Source organism: Manis javanica, chromosome 13 (assembly GCF_040802235.1).
Source record: "Manis javanica isolate MJ-LG chromosome 13, MJ_LKY, whole genome shotgun sequence".
Taxonomy (NCBI): domain Eukaryota; kingdom Metazoa; phylum Chordata; class Mammalia; order Pholidota; family Manidae; genus Manis; species Manis javanica.
The window spans coordinates 63,594,839-63,609,584 of NC_133168.1; the positions used below are offsets into that span (position 1 = coordinate 63,594,839).

Genomic DNA, 14,746 nt, shown 5'->3' on the forward strand with positions numbered 1-14,746 from the left:
AGGTATTACATCTTACCTGGAAGCAAAATCCTCTTATACCAATATTAATATCTCTCCCTACCCTTCTTCAGTAGCCTGTGATATGACTAAGATTTCTTTCAGGGCTATGGTGACTACATTTTGAATGCAACGAAATAAATTGTGTGATAATTGCCTGTTTAGTTTTTTTTTCAGGTTTGATGGATGGTGATAGGAAGATATTAATGCCTCTCCTTTAAGAGAAATGATAACAAAAATAATGCTTTAATAACACATAGCTAATATTGATATTAGTCTTCTAACCAAGAATACCAGAAGCCTCACAAAATTCTAGAGTTAAGTGATCTAAGTCCCTTTTGTTATCATTATAACTTCATTTTTAACCTTCTTACCAAAGCAATCACCTTTTATCCCAGTTTTTTATATTTTAACAAGGCAAAGAGTTGACTGATTATCCTGACTGATATTTGTTAGCAATTCAAATGTATTTAAAAATTCATCATTTCTAATTGATGAAAATTAAACTAAGTTTGAAATTATGATTACTAATGAATCACAAGTTATGATGAGTTATCAGCACCTATTTTCTGTTTTGCAAACACCTGCATTAGTTTTCCATGATCACTCCATTTATACGCCACATGTAACATGTTAGGCAAACATGATTTTTGTGTAATTTAATTAAATATTTGTCAAATGCTGAAAAAACAAAAAAAATAAAACATGATTCATGCTCAAATTGGAGACAAGCACATATGCAAATGCACAAAATATACAAAAACTTTATTGATGCTCTGTTGACTAGTAAAACCACTAGAGGAAAGGCTGGTGGAGAGTTTTATAACATAGGCTTCAGGCTGACAATCCCTGAGCACAGTGGTCAATCTTAATGTGATTAATAGACATTTCAATTTATGTGCTTCCTAATCTGGTAAAATAGGAAGTAGATATCACTTCCTATAAAACATTCTCATCAATTATTCATGAAGCTGATCAAGCCCTCCGATCTGTCGATTCATAGGACATCAAGATGACAGAGAAACATGTTAAGTGACACTACAGTGACTCAATCAGTAAAATCCATAAACTGGGAAATAATTGATGTTCCTCCAACAAATAAATAAGAAGCAAAAATGGGAAGAGAACATGTATAGATTAAAAAAATCTTAAGAGACATCAACAAAATGTAATGTGCAGGTCAGATCTTGTTTGGATGCTGATTTGAAAATAAAAAGTAAAATAAAAATACATGATATAATCAGAGAAATTCAAATACTATTTAATATAAAATTTTAATATCAAATATTAAAAAATTGGTTTTATTAATATTACATGTAATATTATTTTTCTCCTTTATTATAAAAATATATATTGCAGGCATATATGCTGAATTATTTATGAATGGAGTGACATGATTTTGATTTACTTTAGAATAAATAAATAGGCATAGAGGAAACAAGTTTCACATATATATTGATCATTGTTGAAGATGGATAATAGGGATATGAGAATATGAGATTCATTTTAGCATTTTCTCCAGGTTTATATATTTTTGAAAATTTTCAGAACAAAATGTCAATTTTAAAGATGTCTGAAACAAACAGAATTGGAAAGAATAATATGAATTCTCACATACTAATGTAAATCATGCAAGTGTAAATTATGCAAATTTGGCAATACTGAAGGAAGATTAATGTGCATTCACAACAATCCATCAATTCTACTTTTAGGTCCATACCATTGAAAACCTTTCCCATATGTGTGCAAGGAGACATAACCAAGAATGTTTATTGCAGTATTGCTTAAAATAGCAAAATGTAGAAAACAACCCAAATCCCCACCAGTAGGAGAATTGATTCTTTTTTTGATATTGTAATATTTATTAAATTTAGTTTAAGTGAAGGAACTGAAGCTATATATATTAACATAATACTTTGCACAAAAGTCAAATAGCTGAATGGAAATATAGTTTGGTGCTTTCTATAAAATTTAATAATATACTAAACACCACCATATATTACTTATTAACACATTTGAAATACACATGTTGTAAAAGTATGAAAATATGCCAAGTGATCTTATATACCAAATTCTCTCTTGAAAAGTATAGGACTAGTATTAAGAATAATATAAAGAGGACTTCAAATATATCCTCAATTTTTTCCAAAAAAAGGGGACTTTAATAAAGCAAACTGTTAACGATAGTTTGTTATTAGCTTAGAAATATATACAATGAAGAATTTTTCAATTGAGAAGTATTTCACAATTATATGGGAAAATTGGATTGTGTGTTTCTATAAAGAGCTCTAATGTAGTATGTTAGATGTGCATGTGCCAGGAGGAAGAGAAAGAAATTACCATTTATGGAGGGCCTACATATAGAGTCAGAACTCCATTCTCTATTCTGATGAACAAATGCTGAGAAATAAATATTTAAATTCAGATAATACGAAAAATTTCATTTGGCTTTGGAAAGCAATCAGAGGCACAAATTATCCTATCTAGCTATAACAAAACAAAACAAAAAAAAAACCCAGATCATGTACTGCTAAAATGGTTTTGAGTGGTTGCTGTCAGTCTTTATGATTACTTTGGACAGCTGCCACATTATTGTTTCCATGGTGAACTGACCATCTGGAATTGTACAGACCATTTTATCTCTGGTAAAATAGATTCATCTCCAAACCTATCATAGACATGAAACCTCAGATACAGACAACTAACGTGCTGTGAACCTAGTTTTTACCTGCTCCTGACATATCCATTCAGTGTCACTGATGTTGGCTAAAAAAAAAATTTGAAGAGATAACAGTTTATTTTCCCCTAGAAATTATTACAATTCTTGCATAAGGAAAGTGGCTAAAATCCATGAGCATAATGAAGTGAAGTTTGAGATACTATGAATTAGTTTAATCTAAATACACACTGAGATTTAAAATACTTGGGTCCTCTCTGTGCCTTTGTTCCTCCATCCTACAGAGGAGGGATGAGAATTTTGCTATTTAGAATGATTTTCACATGAACTATTTCAACAATCTTTCTTCATGGATGAAAAAAATTGAGTCTGAAAAAGGAGAGTGCCTGGTGGCCTGAGTCCGTGACGAGCGATCTTACTGCTACACCACAGGGAGTGAAACCTGTCGTAATGACTTCTCAAGGTCATGTAAAGAGTAATTCCTAGCATGGAAACTGATGTATGAGTGTCCTGCTGAAGGAAAGAAGGAAGGAGGGGAGGAGGGAAGGAAGGAAGGAAGGAAGGAAGGAAGGAAGGAAGGAAGGAAGGAAGGAAGGAAGGAAGGAAGGAAGGAAGGAAGGAAGGAAGGAAGGAAGGAAGGAAGGAAGGAAGGAAGGAAGGAAGGAAGGGAGGGAGGGAGGGAGGGAGGGAGGGAGGGAGGGAGGGAAAGGCAGAGGGGAGGAGAAAAAAAAGAAAAAACTGCACTTTTAGAAGAAATTGAAGAGAAATCTAAATCTATGGGGTTTCTTTAAATCTATGGTTTCTGCCAAAAATTCAAGCATAGATTTGAGACTTAAATATTTGACAAGCCCCCATATGCTGCATTTTCCCTCCGAGACTTACTCTGGCTTGCCTGTGTGTGGTTGGTTGAATCTGAGGTTTTTCAGTTGCTAGGAATACCCTGAAGTCAGTCTCCTTCCTTCAGTTGTTATGCAGTTGAAAAAATGGAAACTCTGGCATCAGATTTGTCAGGCTTGACCTTTAATACACCACTACCTTCATAAAAGCAAATTCTGTATGCATGGGTCATTTACATTTTACTTCACAGACTTAAGAAATGGTACCACGATGGAGATGCTGTCATTTTTTTCATCTATTTCAATCAGTAGTTAATTAAGGTAGCTTTGAGGTGGCTTAGTTACTGTGTGAAGTCTGGCTGTCAGTGTGGCTGAAGCCCCCAGAGGAACCGCAGAACTGTCCAGTAACTGCACGCAGAATTCCAAGTCAGCAACGCAGGCCCCCGAGATTCCTGCCCCAGTCCCGGGAGACACAGGTGCTGATCTTGTCCAGGCTGGCCGCGCTTTGCCCACCTATGCTAACGTCAGCACGTCAAATCTTTGAGCCGTTTACAGTTTTCCCCTTGATTTTTACCGTCATACATACTTACATCCCAGCAGATGAGACCAGCTCCATCATTTGTACAGCCCAGGGCAAAATGAAAACATGGGGCCCCTGGTTGAAAACGCAGAGGGAAAAATATTAAAGGTACCAAAATATAAAGCCTTTCCCTTTCTTCTCCGATTGATCTCTCTCTCTTGAGTTGTCACGGTTACCTGTGACAACTTATTTACCTGTGATTTAATGCTGGGCTCGCTGGTGGGGGGGGGGGGGGAGAGGGGGCGTATTTGCCGCGCTGCAGTCCCTGCTCTGCGACTCTGCACACGCGCAACTCCGACTGCCGCCTTAACCTCCAGCCCATCACCCTGCAGACGCCACCGGAGAGTGAACCAGGCATCTCCCCTCTGGCATGCCTCCTGCCCCACCCCATGGTAGACCAGCGGCCTGCAAGGGTATTGCAACAAGAGCGCGGGGACCATCAAGGTACCTGCACGGAAGATGGACGGGAGGCGCGCCCCAGCCTTGGTGTCTGCCCACAGTGGCCCTGCCAGTGTAGGGGAGGAGATGATCACGGTGGAGGGTGGCAAGTAGTGGGCGGCTGGGCAGGTTTGGATCCCAGGATACAGGAGAGCAAAAAGCTGAAAAACTGTCCAGGGAAGTCAGGGAGGCAAAACCATGGGTAGGTTGAGGCTCCAAGCCCCCACAGCATGGTCCATTTTCCCATCAAGCATCACTTACAAAACACAAATTTAAGTGATAAAATGATGGCGAATTTCCAAAAGATGATCACAGACCACTAAAATCAAGTGCCCACATGCTGGACCCTTGTGGTGAAGAACCCACTGTGTGTCTGTATTGGTTGAAGGGCCATAAGCCTGTCAGGGTCCTGGCTCCCGAGCACTGCGGGGCCAGGCTACGTAGAGACACTATCTAAAGGTAGAATTAACTAGGGGATTCTAGGGGATGCTGGCAGTTTAGCAAGGCAAAGCCAGATTCTTTGAGTGTTATTTTCTGCTTCTTCCATGAGAAATGAAATTGTTTTAATATATTTTACAGGTAAATGCTCTTGCCAAATGATAACTTCACTTATATATTCAAACATCATACTTTATTCCTGGTCATCTACTTGCTAATGTTTTCATGATCCTTGTGATTTCAGGTGAGCATATGGAACATCAGGGATGTATTATTTTGGCAAGTTCAACAGCAAATATTATTTCTTTGTCTAATTTTCTTAAGTAAATGGATTGTTGCAGTAGTAAGGAAGTTACACCAAGGTGTTTCAAGTTCTTATCTCTGGATGAGGATATCAAATTGTAGATCCTATACTTTAGTTTATTGAATGGCCCAAATTTGGTAGAAGTATAGATATTGATCAATTATATTTTTTTCTCTCTTACTTTCAACTGTGCTTTGGAACATCTTTTCTCCCACCTTCTACTTTCAGATCAGATTCCTTGCTTTTACTTATTAAAAAGCTATTCCAGGGTATTCTTATTTCAAACTTCAAACTCTCCTCTCTCCTGCCTGCATGTGTCCAGGCCTCAACCTGAAAGACTTGGAATGGGAAGGGGCTTCCCTGTTTCTCAAGTATCTCTACCTCCTTCCTCTTCTGAGGTTCCCCTCCTCTGTCTGCTTTGATGGGAAAAAGCTATAGGCGCCATAGCAAAGGGCTTTTCCTGGAGCTGTTGTGGTCCTCTTCCGATTAACACTGGCTAATTGTCACCAGGATCTTGGGGTAGGTGGCCCCTCATAGAGAATGACTGTGCATTTTTAGGGAGTCCTATACAGAACTTCATCCCTGCAGAGTTCCCTAATATGGGAGGAGTCCCCCAGTTCCACCCAGCTCCTCCAGACTACCTATAGCACCTGCTGATGGCTCACCTTTAACATCTTGTTCCTGAAAGTCTTCTCTGTGGCTGGCAGCCCTCTTATGTGGGGTGACAACAAGACAGTTTTGTCTTACCACCTTCTGAAGTACCACTCGAGAAGTAGCCCTCAGGGGAAAACCTCTATCCTCACTCCCAACAAATAAAGGACAGACTGTGGCTGCCCCATTTGCCCTGTCATGTGTGGCCAGTGCTCTTCTCGCCTGAGCAGATCACCCTCTGTGCTGTGTAAGGCGGCATCTAACCAGGGTAGGAGAGGACATTCTCCCCTTGTGGCAGATTCCTCCACATCTCTTGCCACTCCCCTTCTCTCCACCGTTAGATATATTCTCTCTTGTGAAGGCCAAGAGCTAAATGTGACTTTATATAAAGTGACAGCAATGCTTTTCGATAATGTAGTTTGGAGGAAAAATAGCATAATTAAAAGTCACCGTGTAAGAACATAAATCCATGAACTCCTTGAAGTGGGGTGGTGGGTGGGAAGATTCAGCCTACATCAGTGTGAGTGGAGTTGGTGTCCATTGCCCCCAGGAATAAAGAGGGGATGTCAAGAGTAGAGAGAAAGAGCTGATCTGGGACAGATACACAGACACAGCAGAAAAAGCATCTACCACTTGGATAGAGCTGGTTCCACAAGGTAGAAGGAATGCACTCCACTGATGTGGCTTTCAGAAATGAGCCTGGCAGTAAGAAACAGCCAGCCTGTGCAAGGAAGACACAGGACCTGGAGGTGGAGAGGGCCTGGAGGGAGGCTCAGGAGCCAGGCTAGACCGTGTCCCAGGCCCAGGCACCACCTGAGTGGTGTAGTCACCATATCTGTACACATATATAACCACTCACTCACTGGGTGTCTTTTTCTTTTCAATCTTCAGGAAGAGGCAGCCAGAATTCTCGCCCACCAGCCACTGTCCGTCGGCACATGTGCAGCTTTGAAAACTCCCACACTGCAGTGAATGTGTAAGAGAAGCTGCATGGAAAACAGTGGTTTGCCCCTTGCTTTCTCTCTCCTGGGTTTTTCCACTTTCTAACATGGAAAGAGCTGTGGTGCATGCCATGAAGAATGAGGAACCATTACGTGCCATGGTTTGCACGACTGCCTTAATTTGATTGTCCATCGTTCTTAAAAGGGCACTGTCAAGTTGCTAGTCTTTTGCTTTTTTAAGTTTCAATGTGAGATGCAATACGTCTTCCGATTCTGGAGATTCACTTTTGTTTGTGACTCCCACTCACAAGCTCGAAAGTGAATTTTCCCCCTTCACAAATTTGTCAGCTTTTCCTTGGCAAACAGAGCTCTTTCTTTTCTTTTCTTTGCCTTTTTGCTGTTGTGCAAATGTTTGAAGTGATCCCGTCTGCATTAAAGTAAGAGCCATAACTTGAACTGATGGCAGAGACCCACAATGTCACTTTGTGGGGTGGGTGCCATCACCAGCCTCTGCTGGGTGTCTCTCACACTCCGGGGAGCACAAAACACAAGTTTTGTGAGTCCCACAAAAAGTGAGCAAAACGTTTTGTGAGTTCCTTACACAAAGGAAAAGGAATTATTTTCCCACAATTCTGAGTGCTTTTATCAGATTCTCCCATCTGATAAAAAGGGTGCATGTTTGGTCCAGTGTTTGACCTTTAGATCTTGACAGTGTCTCTTTAAGTTAACAAAAGAACATAGACCATGTTCAATTCATTGTGCATGGAGTCTGTGCTCATTTTTAGCTGTTCCTTTACAGCCCTTCAAACCCCTGGGAGAGTCAAAGGTACACATTCCTGCAGCAGGAGGGAGCCCACTGTTAAGGTGTCTGTGGCTTGACTAGTTCTTTAGATGAGAAGAACCCAATTTGTTCAAATGTTTGCTACTGAACTTGTCCATGGAGGCCAGGGAATGGGGCTGTAGTGTCTCTTTCCTTCATTCAGTGGAGTGCATTGAGAAGATGTGTTCTGATAGTCCCTTAAAAAACCCCAAAAGAAAGCATGTGGTCACAACCAAATACTACTGATTCTTTGAGGTAAAAACACAGTGGCCCTGCCAGTACATTTCAGGTGGTGGCTGGGAGGCCTGTGCACCTCTAGATCAAAGCCTGTGTAATCTTGTATGCATTCTCTGTAATTCTCCCAAGTCAAAAGGCATTGAGTGTTTCTTGCAGCATATGGGTTGAGTCTGACCAAGGACACAGCAAGGAAGTCCTGATTATGACAGCTGCAGGCTGCCTGTCAAAAGGGATGGATGGGAATAGTAGATGTACTTGTCCTGTCACGACAGCAGGTACAGAGGGAGGAGAGTCCCCTAACATTTCATGACTTAAAGGTGAGTGTGTAAAAGCAAAAGCAAAGGCTGAAAGTGGGTGCATGTCTGGAAGGGGGCAAAAAGGAATGCAACACTCACCAAAGATAAAAGGTTGGTTGATAAGAACTTTCAAAGTAAGAGCTAGTCAGGTTTTCTTTCTGAATACTGTAAAGGATCAGGAAGAAATTGGTAGCTTAAAGCTGTGCACCATAGGTTAAGACTGGCTATTTTTAGCCTTGGTTGGTCCTTTAAAAAAAATTGTATGTTCTTTCTGTGATTTCAGTTCCCACGGCTTTTATGAACAATCAAGGCAAAGGGACTAGGGATGAAAATAAAGCTGCTTACTGGACCATTATGGTCTGCCTAGATATATCCTGCCTCTGAGGAATAATCCCAACAGAGCAGTGCGACCGCCCTACATTTCCAGGGTATATTGTGAAGATTTCAGGTAGAGCTGAAGAGAATCAAATGACTTACTATTAAAATGATAGGTCTGATAGCATGAAGCATAGAAGGAATGATATTGCTTGCCTGAAGTTCCTTCAAAGGGAACAGACTCTAGGCTCCTCTGTACTTCCGGGAGGAATAGAATTACTTACACCTGTTGTACCTTTGCTAAAACAGTGCCCCTGCATCAATATGTCTTAAATAAACTTTGGCTTAAGAGGTTCTTTCATCAGACAGTATTCATGATCAGGTTGGACTAAAGGTCATTTAAAATGTACTTATTTAGTACAGAATTCTACTTTTTAGTTTAAAATAGATTTGTTGATTTTCTCCAGACAGTAGGCCCTATCCCAGACAAAGGGTTACGGGGCCTTCCTTACTTTATTGGCTTTGATGAGGTAATTTCATTTGTAACTGTCTTTTTCTTTATTAATTCATCAAGGAAAGCACAAGGCTTAATAAAGGCAGATTGATTTCCTTTGTTTTGTGTTTTATCATGTATCATGTAGTTTTAGGATATAAGAATGAGATTGATCTAAAGATTCTCAAAGGAGGGCTGTATATTTAGACTTTGTACTATTGTAAATTTCAGCAAGCCAAATGGTTTTCTGCCTAGCTAGATAAAATGCACAATGCTATTTAAGATTGGACATCAGCAGAAACTACCAAGTTCTCATGAAAGCAAAAAGCATTTGTCTTCAGTAACACATTCAGAGATTCTCTACCTTACAATGAGTGGTGAGTCAACAAGGTGAGAAATTTTAATTATGTTCAGATAGGCTCCCAGAGAATATATACTGAATATGCATATTTCTCTGGAAAGCTCTCAAGAAGTGACAGTGGAGTCAGCCAGAGTCCTTTATATTGAAGCCTAACTTGGGGTTGCCTAAGAAAACAGGAGTCTGACTCACGTATTTCAAATGGTTCCTATGCCTGAGATTCTACAGGAATCACTACTCAAACTGCATTCACCCCAGCTCGCTTCAAGCCGGTGGAGGGGAGCTATTTGGATGGAGCATCTCGGGTGTTCCTTTCGGAGTGTCTCTGGAAAGCAGTGCCACACTTCCCTTGAAAGCCTGTGTCTCCACTATAGCTGCAGGGTTGCCGTGGTACTGCCTGCAAGCCTATGGCTTTGATTTCTTAACTAGGTGAAACATCTCTGCATGCTGTGACTCAATGGCATTTCCTGTTTCCATTTTCATTTTCAGGGTAAACAAATGTTAACCTCCTCAGGTTCCAAGGAATGAGTCTTCCCTCCCTGTGTGAAGGCCTTGCCTTGTCTGTGGGATCTCTGGATACTGTCCTTACGTCTGTTGTGAAGCTATTAAGCCTGGTGGCAAAGACTTGAATTGGACATAAGGGAGACAGGTGTTGTGTAAGCTTCCTCCTCAGGCAGCTTGTGCGGGGTGCTTCCCTCCTTATCTCGAGCCCCCACCCACTGCAACTCCCATTTCAGACCTCTGTGGTGCAGAGAGCAGCATACTGTGCAAATGTAACTAGTACTTACTGAAACAAGTAAAACAGACAGGATCACTCCGAATGCTGAAGATATACTAATCTGTTTATACCACCCACTTCCAGCTCTTCTCTAAAGGGCTGTAAATATTGGGTTTCTGTTTGGGGGGATTGTGATATTTATCTAATGAAAGGAAAACCAAAGCAAGATCTCAAGCCTTTTGTAGCTGGGATGACAGCCCTAGACCTGCTCAGCTCGGTACTCTTGTCAGTGTACATCGGCCTCTATGTCTCCAGCTTCTCTTAGGCCTGACAATGATTTCCTCCAATAATTTCAATATAAATAAATACACTGAACCACCCAAGGTAATTACGCCCGGTGCTCCTGCACTGGATCTTCAAATACGAGATTGTTTTAAGCCTATATTTTGAAATTAGAGCAAGAAGAATGGGGTGCTTTGTGGTAATTCTGTGATGTTTCTAGACCAGGTTGCTTTTCTTAGATTAGGAAACTGAGTAACATCAAATAATCCAAGGAAGAAGCTGGTAGCTGAAACACAGCATATTATGTTATCTAGGACTACAAAAAAGTCTGATTTTATAGCAATATTCCATTTTTATAATGCATTTATTCCTTTTTGCTGCCCCACATTTTCCATGTGTTTCTCTTCTTAATATCATAGCAATGAGTTCCCAACATTTTCAAATAGGATAATCCTTTTTCACACCAAAATGTTATTAAACCTTCACCTGAATCTTTGGTAGTAATTGCACCCCTATGGGTGGCCACTTGTAAACAAAAAACACACATACACAGAAAACTTTCTCAGAATTTAGTTCCACTTTATCAACCATTTTATGAAAGCAGACTTTATCATAACAGCAACTACATGCATTTAAACATAGCAGTGACTAATCTACCAAGGCACAATATTGATTCAGTCTAAAAATAATGCTTAATGCGTGTGTGGATTCATGGGTCATTCAAGCTGTCTACAGGTTAGAAATAACTAATCCAGTTTACCTTTAATATGTGGAAGCACATAATTCAAAAAGAGGCCCATATAGAACCCCTGAGCATTGAAGAAAACAGCCCATGTGAATGAATTAGTGAAGTAAGTCCCAGGAATACAAGCATGTTATTTTTTGCTAGTATTTATGGAGATGAGGACAGTGTTTTGTTGGGTTAAATTAGGTGCGCACTAGCTCTCAAGAGACTTGTTTTTTAAAACACATATACACATAACCAGATGAAGATACAAGACAATCTTTCAGCTTAATGATTTTCTTAATGAGTGTTGAGAGGCAGGCATTTGGAGGAGGAAGTATTTCCTCTGCAATTGGAAATGATGCAAATCACAGTGATTGGAAGTCGAGTGCAGCATATTTAAGCAAGGCAAGAGGTAAACAGGTGGTTTTATACTTTCTGGAAGAGGCATATTGAATGCATAAAGAGAGAAACAGTGCCAGTAGAATGGGGCTTGGAGGAAATTGAGAAAGATAGAAATGGCAGGTGAGCTTACCTAGAGTTTCCAACTCAGAAGAGGAATCGTGGGTCCTGGTCTTGCCTTTGGCTGGTCAGTTGACTGCCTGTTCTGGCCAGGAACACCACTGTCCTGATCTTTACTTTGCTCAACTCGGGAGAAAGTCAGTTATTCTAACAAGATTGTAGAAGCTGGTAAGTCAGTAATTTTGCATTTATAAGCACTTAGACATTCTCAGGAAATATATTAAACATATGTTTAAGAGAAATATTAATTTTGACATAGTATTTGGAAGATATTTTTCTTAAATGATTAAAAACACAGCATACATTTTCAGACATATGGAGGAACTACCCTTTTCTAAAATAATGAGATAAAAATTGTAGCTGTTCTGTCTCTTTTAGAACATTTATATCCAGAATTTTCTATCATAGTTATAGGAATTTATTTGTACTTATTTGACTCACTCACTTTTCAAGGTTATAAAATATGAAATGTGAAAACATCCTCATCATAAATAGGACACTCACATATAATTTTTGAAGTACTCATTCTTGTATTTTCAAAGTGATTAAATAACCATTCTACTAATTTTTCATCATTTCCTACATTTTTCCAAACAAAAAATCTATGATATAGAATAGTATGTTTCACAAATCCACCTAAGAAAAATATGTTAATTTTCCCTGTGCCTTTTAATGTCACAAATGTGTTATTATTGTGCTACTTTCTCTGTTGTTTTCATGGATACAGCAAAAATGCAAATGCCTGAAAAAGCAGAAGAAAAAATTTTCGATTTAAGTATTAACACTGTTGTTATTAATAGTCTGCTATGGTAAGGTACCACCATCTGCTAAAAGTTATACAGAAAATAAGCAAAGAGTCCAAAAGACCAGAGGTATTACAATATACAGAATAGAATCTATAGCCTTTGCACACAGTACATTTCATTTTTTCTTCTATTCTCTTTGGTTGGTTTTAAGAGGGTCCATGAAGGTCAAAGTTGGTGATGCTAGAGGGCTGCTGACACCCTAAGGCTGTTTTTCACCAAGGCTCAATGAGTAAAAGGCCAGGGAGGGATCTCTGTCTCAGTAACTTCTGCTTTGTCTGAATACTAATTTTGTCTCATTTGCATCAAACTATGCTGGAGACTAAAGTAGGATCTGGGCATCTATATTCTGCTGGGCTTCCTGTTCCATCTCTTTTCCAGACACACCTAGTTAAAAGTTTGCAATGTGGTAATCCCAAACCAGCTGGTGTGAATCAGAGCCATTATGTGAATTGTGACCCACATTAGGTGTCAGGAATAATGCTTTGAAATGAAAAGAAATTCAAAGGGTATGAAACACTTAAGCGGAACAGAGGTCTGGGTTTTCCTGTCATCTGCGTGTTTTCTCTTCTGTACAGGTGCCATGTGTATGAGCAGGCTGCTCTGGTAACAAGAAATACCTGCATATCAGAAAGGGCAACTGAGAGGATTGTCCCACAGGACAATGACAGTAGCTTTATTTGTGGGCTTTACTTTGTTCCAGGGACTAAGAAGAAGGGGAGGCAAGAGCTATGGTCATGTTGTATTGTCCACATGTAATTCAGCTTTTATTTTGGCATCTTTTGAAGGCTTGCATTGAGCAACAATTTTAACATTGCCTTAGATGTGTGTGTGTGTGTGTGTGTGTGTGTGTGTGTGTGTGTGTGTGTGTGTGTGTGTGATAACTTTGTGAAATCTTAGACCTCAATGAAAATAGCTGCTTCTACAACAGGCTGGCTTTTCTCCCCCACAACTCTTCTCAGGGCCAAAACTTTCCTGCCTTGTCCGGGGGTGGATGGAATCACTGGCTGCAGCTTCAGAGGCAGCCTGTGGTCACTGCCGCTTTTGGTGTTTGATCTGTCCTAAGGGGAGGAGGTTGGAGGTGTGGAGGACAGGTATACCGTTGAGGAGGGAGTCGAATTGCACTTAGCTGGGCTTGCATATGATTTATGTACATATATGTATTTTATCCCATGTGCATGATATATCTGCAAATAAATCCATCTCTATTTTATTCATAGTTCTAATGGCAAGTCTGTGTCATGGTCTGAACCAGGTGGAAGACAGGTGCCCAAGGGACAGCATATGTGGCACCGCCTCTCTGTGCATGTGAAGACCAATGAGACGGCCTGCAACCAAACAGCCGTCATCAAGCCCCTCACTAAAAGTTACCAAGGCTCCGGCAAGAGCCTGACCTTCTCAGATACCAGCACCAAGACCCTTTACAACGTGGAGGAGGAGGATGCCCAGCCGGTGGGCTTCAGCCCTCCCGGCAGTCCTTCCATGGTGGTGCACCGACGCGTGCCCACCGCGGCCAGCAGCCCGCCCCTGTCGCCCCACCTGACCGCAGAGGAGACCCCCCTCTTCCTGGCCGGCCCGGCTACCCCCAAGGGCTTGCCCCCTCCCCTCCAGCAGTTGCCGCCGCCGCCGCAACCGGCGGAATCCCTGCTGGACCAGCTGCAGAGCGTGGTCGCCAACTTCGGTCCCGGGATCCCGGATTTCAGCGCGGTGCTCGCCGTCCCCGGGGGTCCGGGGAGCGGGCTGCGGTCCCTGTACTCGCCCCCGGCGCCCCCGCAGCACCTGCAGATGCTCCCGCTGCAGCTGAGCACCTTCGGGGAGGAGCCCGCCTCCTCCCCAGCGGAGGACGAGCACGACAGCGAGAGGTTCAAGCTGCTGCAGGAGTACCTGTACGAGCAGGAGGGCCACACGGAGGAAGACGAGCTGGAGGAGGAAGAGGAGGACCTGCCGGCGGCCAGCAAACCGACCCCAGAGGACTCGCCCGCGCTGACGCCGCCGTCGCCCTTCCGCGACTCGGTGGCCTCGGGCAGCTCGGTGCCCAGCTCCCCCGTGTCCGAGTCAGTGCTCTGCACCCCGCCCGACGTCACCTACGCCTCCGTCATCCTGAGGGACTACAAGCAAAGCTCCTCCACCCTGTAGGGAGGCGGGGTCCGCAGGGAACAGCAGGGGCCGCCGGGGCGCCGGAGCGCCGGCGGGGCGTGCGGAGGGCGGGGGCAGGGGCCTGCGGGCGGAGGGCGAGGCGCGGGGAGCAGGGGCGGGCTGCCGCCGGCGCGGGCCCGGAGGGACTGCGCTCTGCGGGCACGCCGGGTCCCGGCGAGG

At 42.2% G+C, this 14,746-nt stretch overlaps 1 protein-coding gene across 6 annotated transcripts in view; it reads left to right on the forward strand.

Moving 5' to 3' along the window:
* GRM1 (glutamate metabotropic receptor 1) overlaps window positions 1–14,660 on the forward strand; it is a 381,899-nt gene extending 367,239 nt beyond the window's left edge. For 3 of the 6 annotated variants that reach the window (XM_073219717.1, XM_073219716.1, XM_073219718.1), the window contains one exon: window positions 13,651–14,660. In XM_073219717.1, coding sequence (XP_073075818.1) covers window positions 13,651–14,566 — 916 coding nt within the window. In that variant the 3' untranslated portion in view covers window positions 14,567–14,660. Of the gene's footprint in view, window positions 1–6,812; window positions 6,898–13,650 lie in introns of all 6 variants that reach the window. The other 3 variants (XM_073219721.1, XM_073219720.1, XM_073219719.1) reach the window with 3 other exon arrangements.
* Window positions 14,661–14,746: the final 86 nt, after the last annotated feature.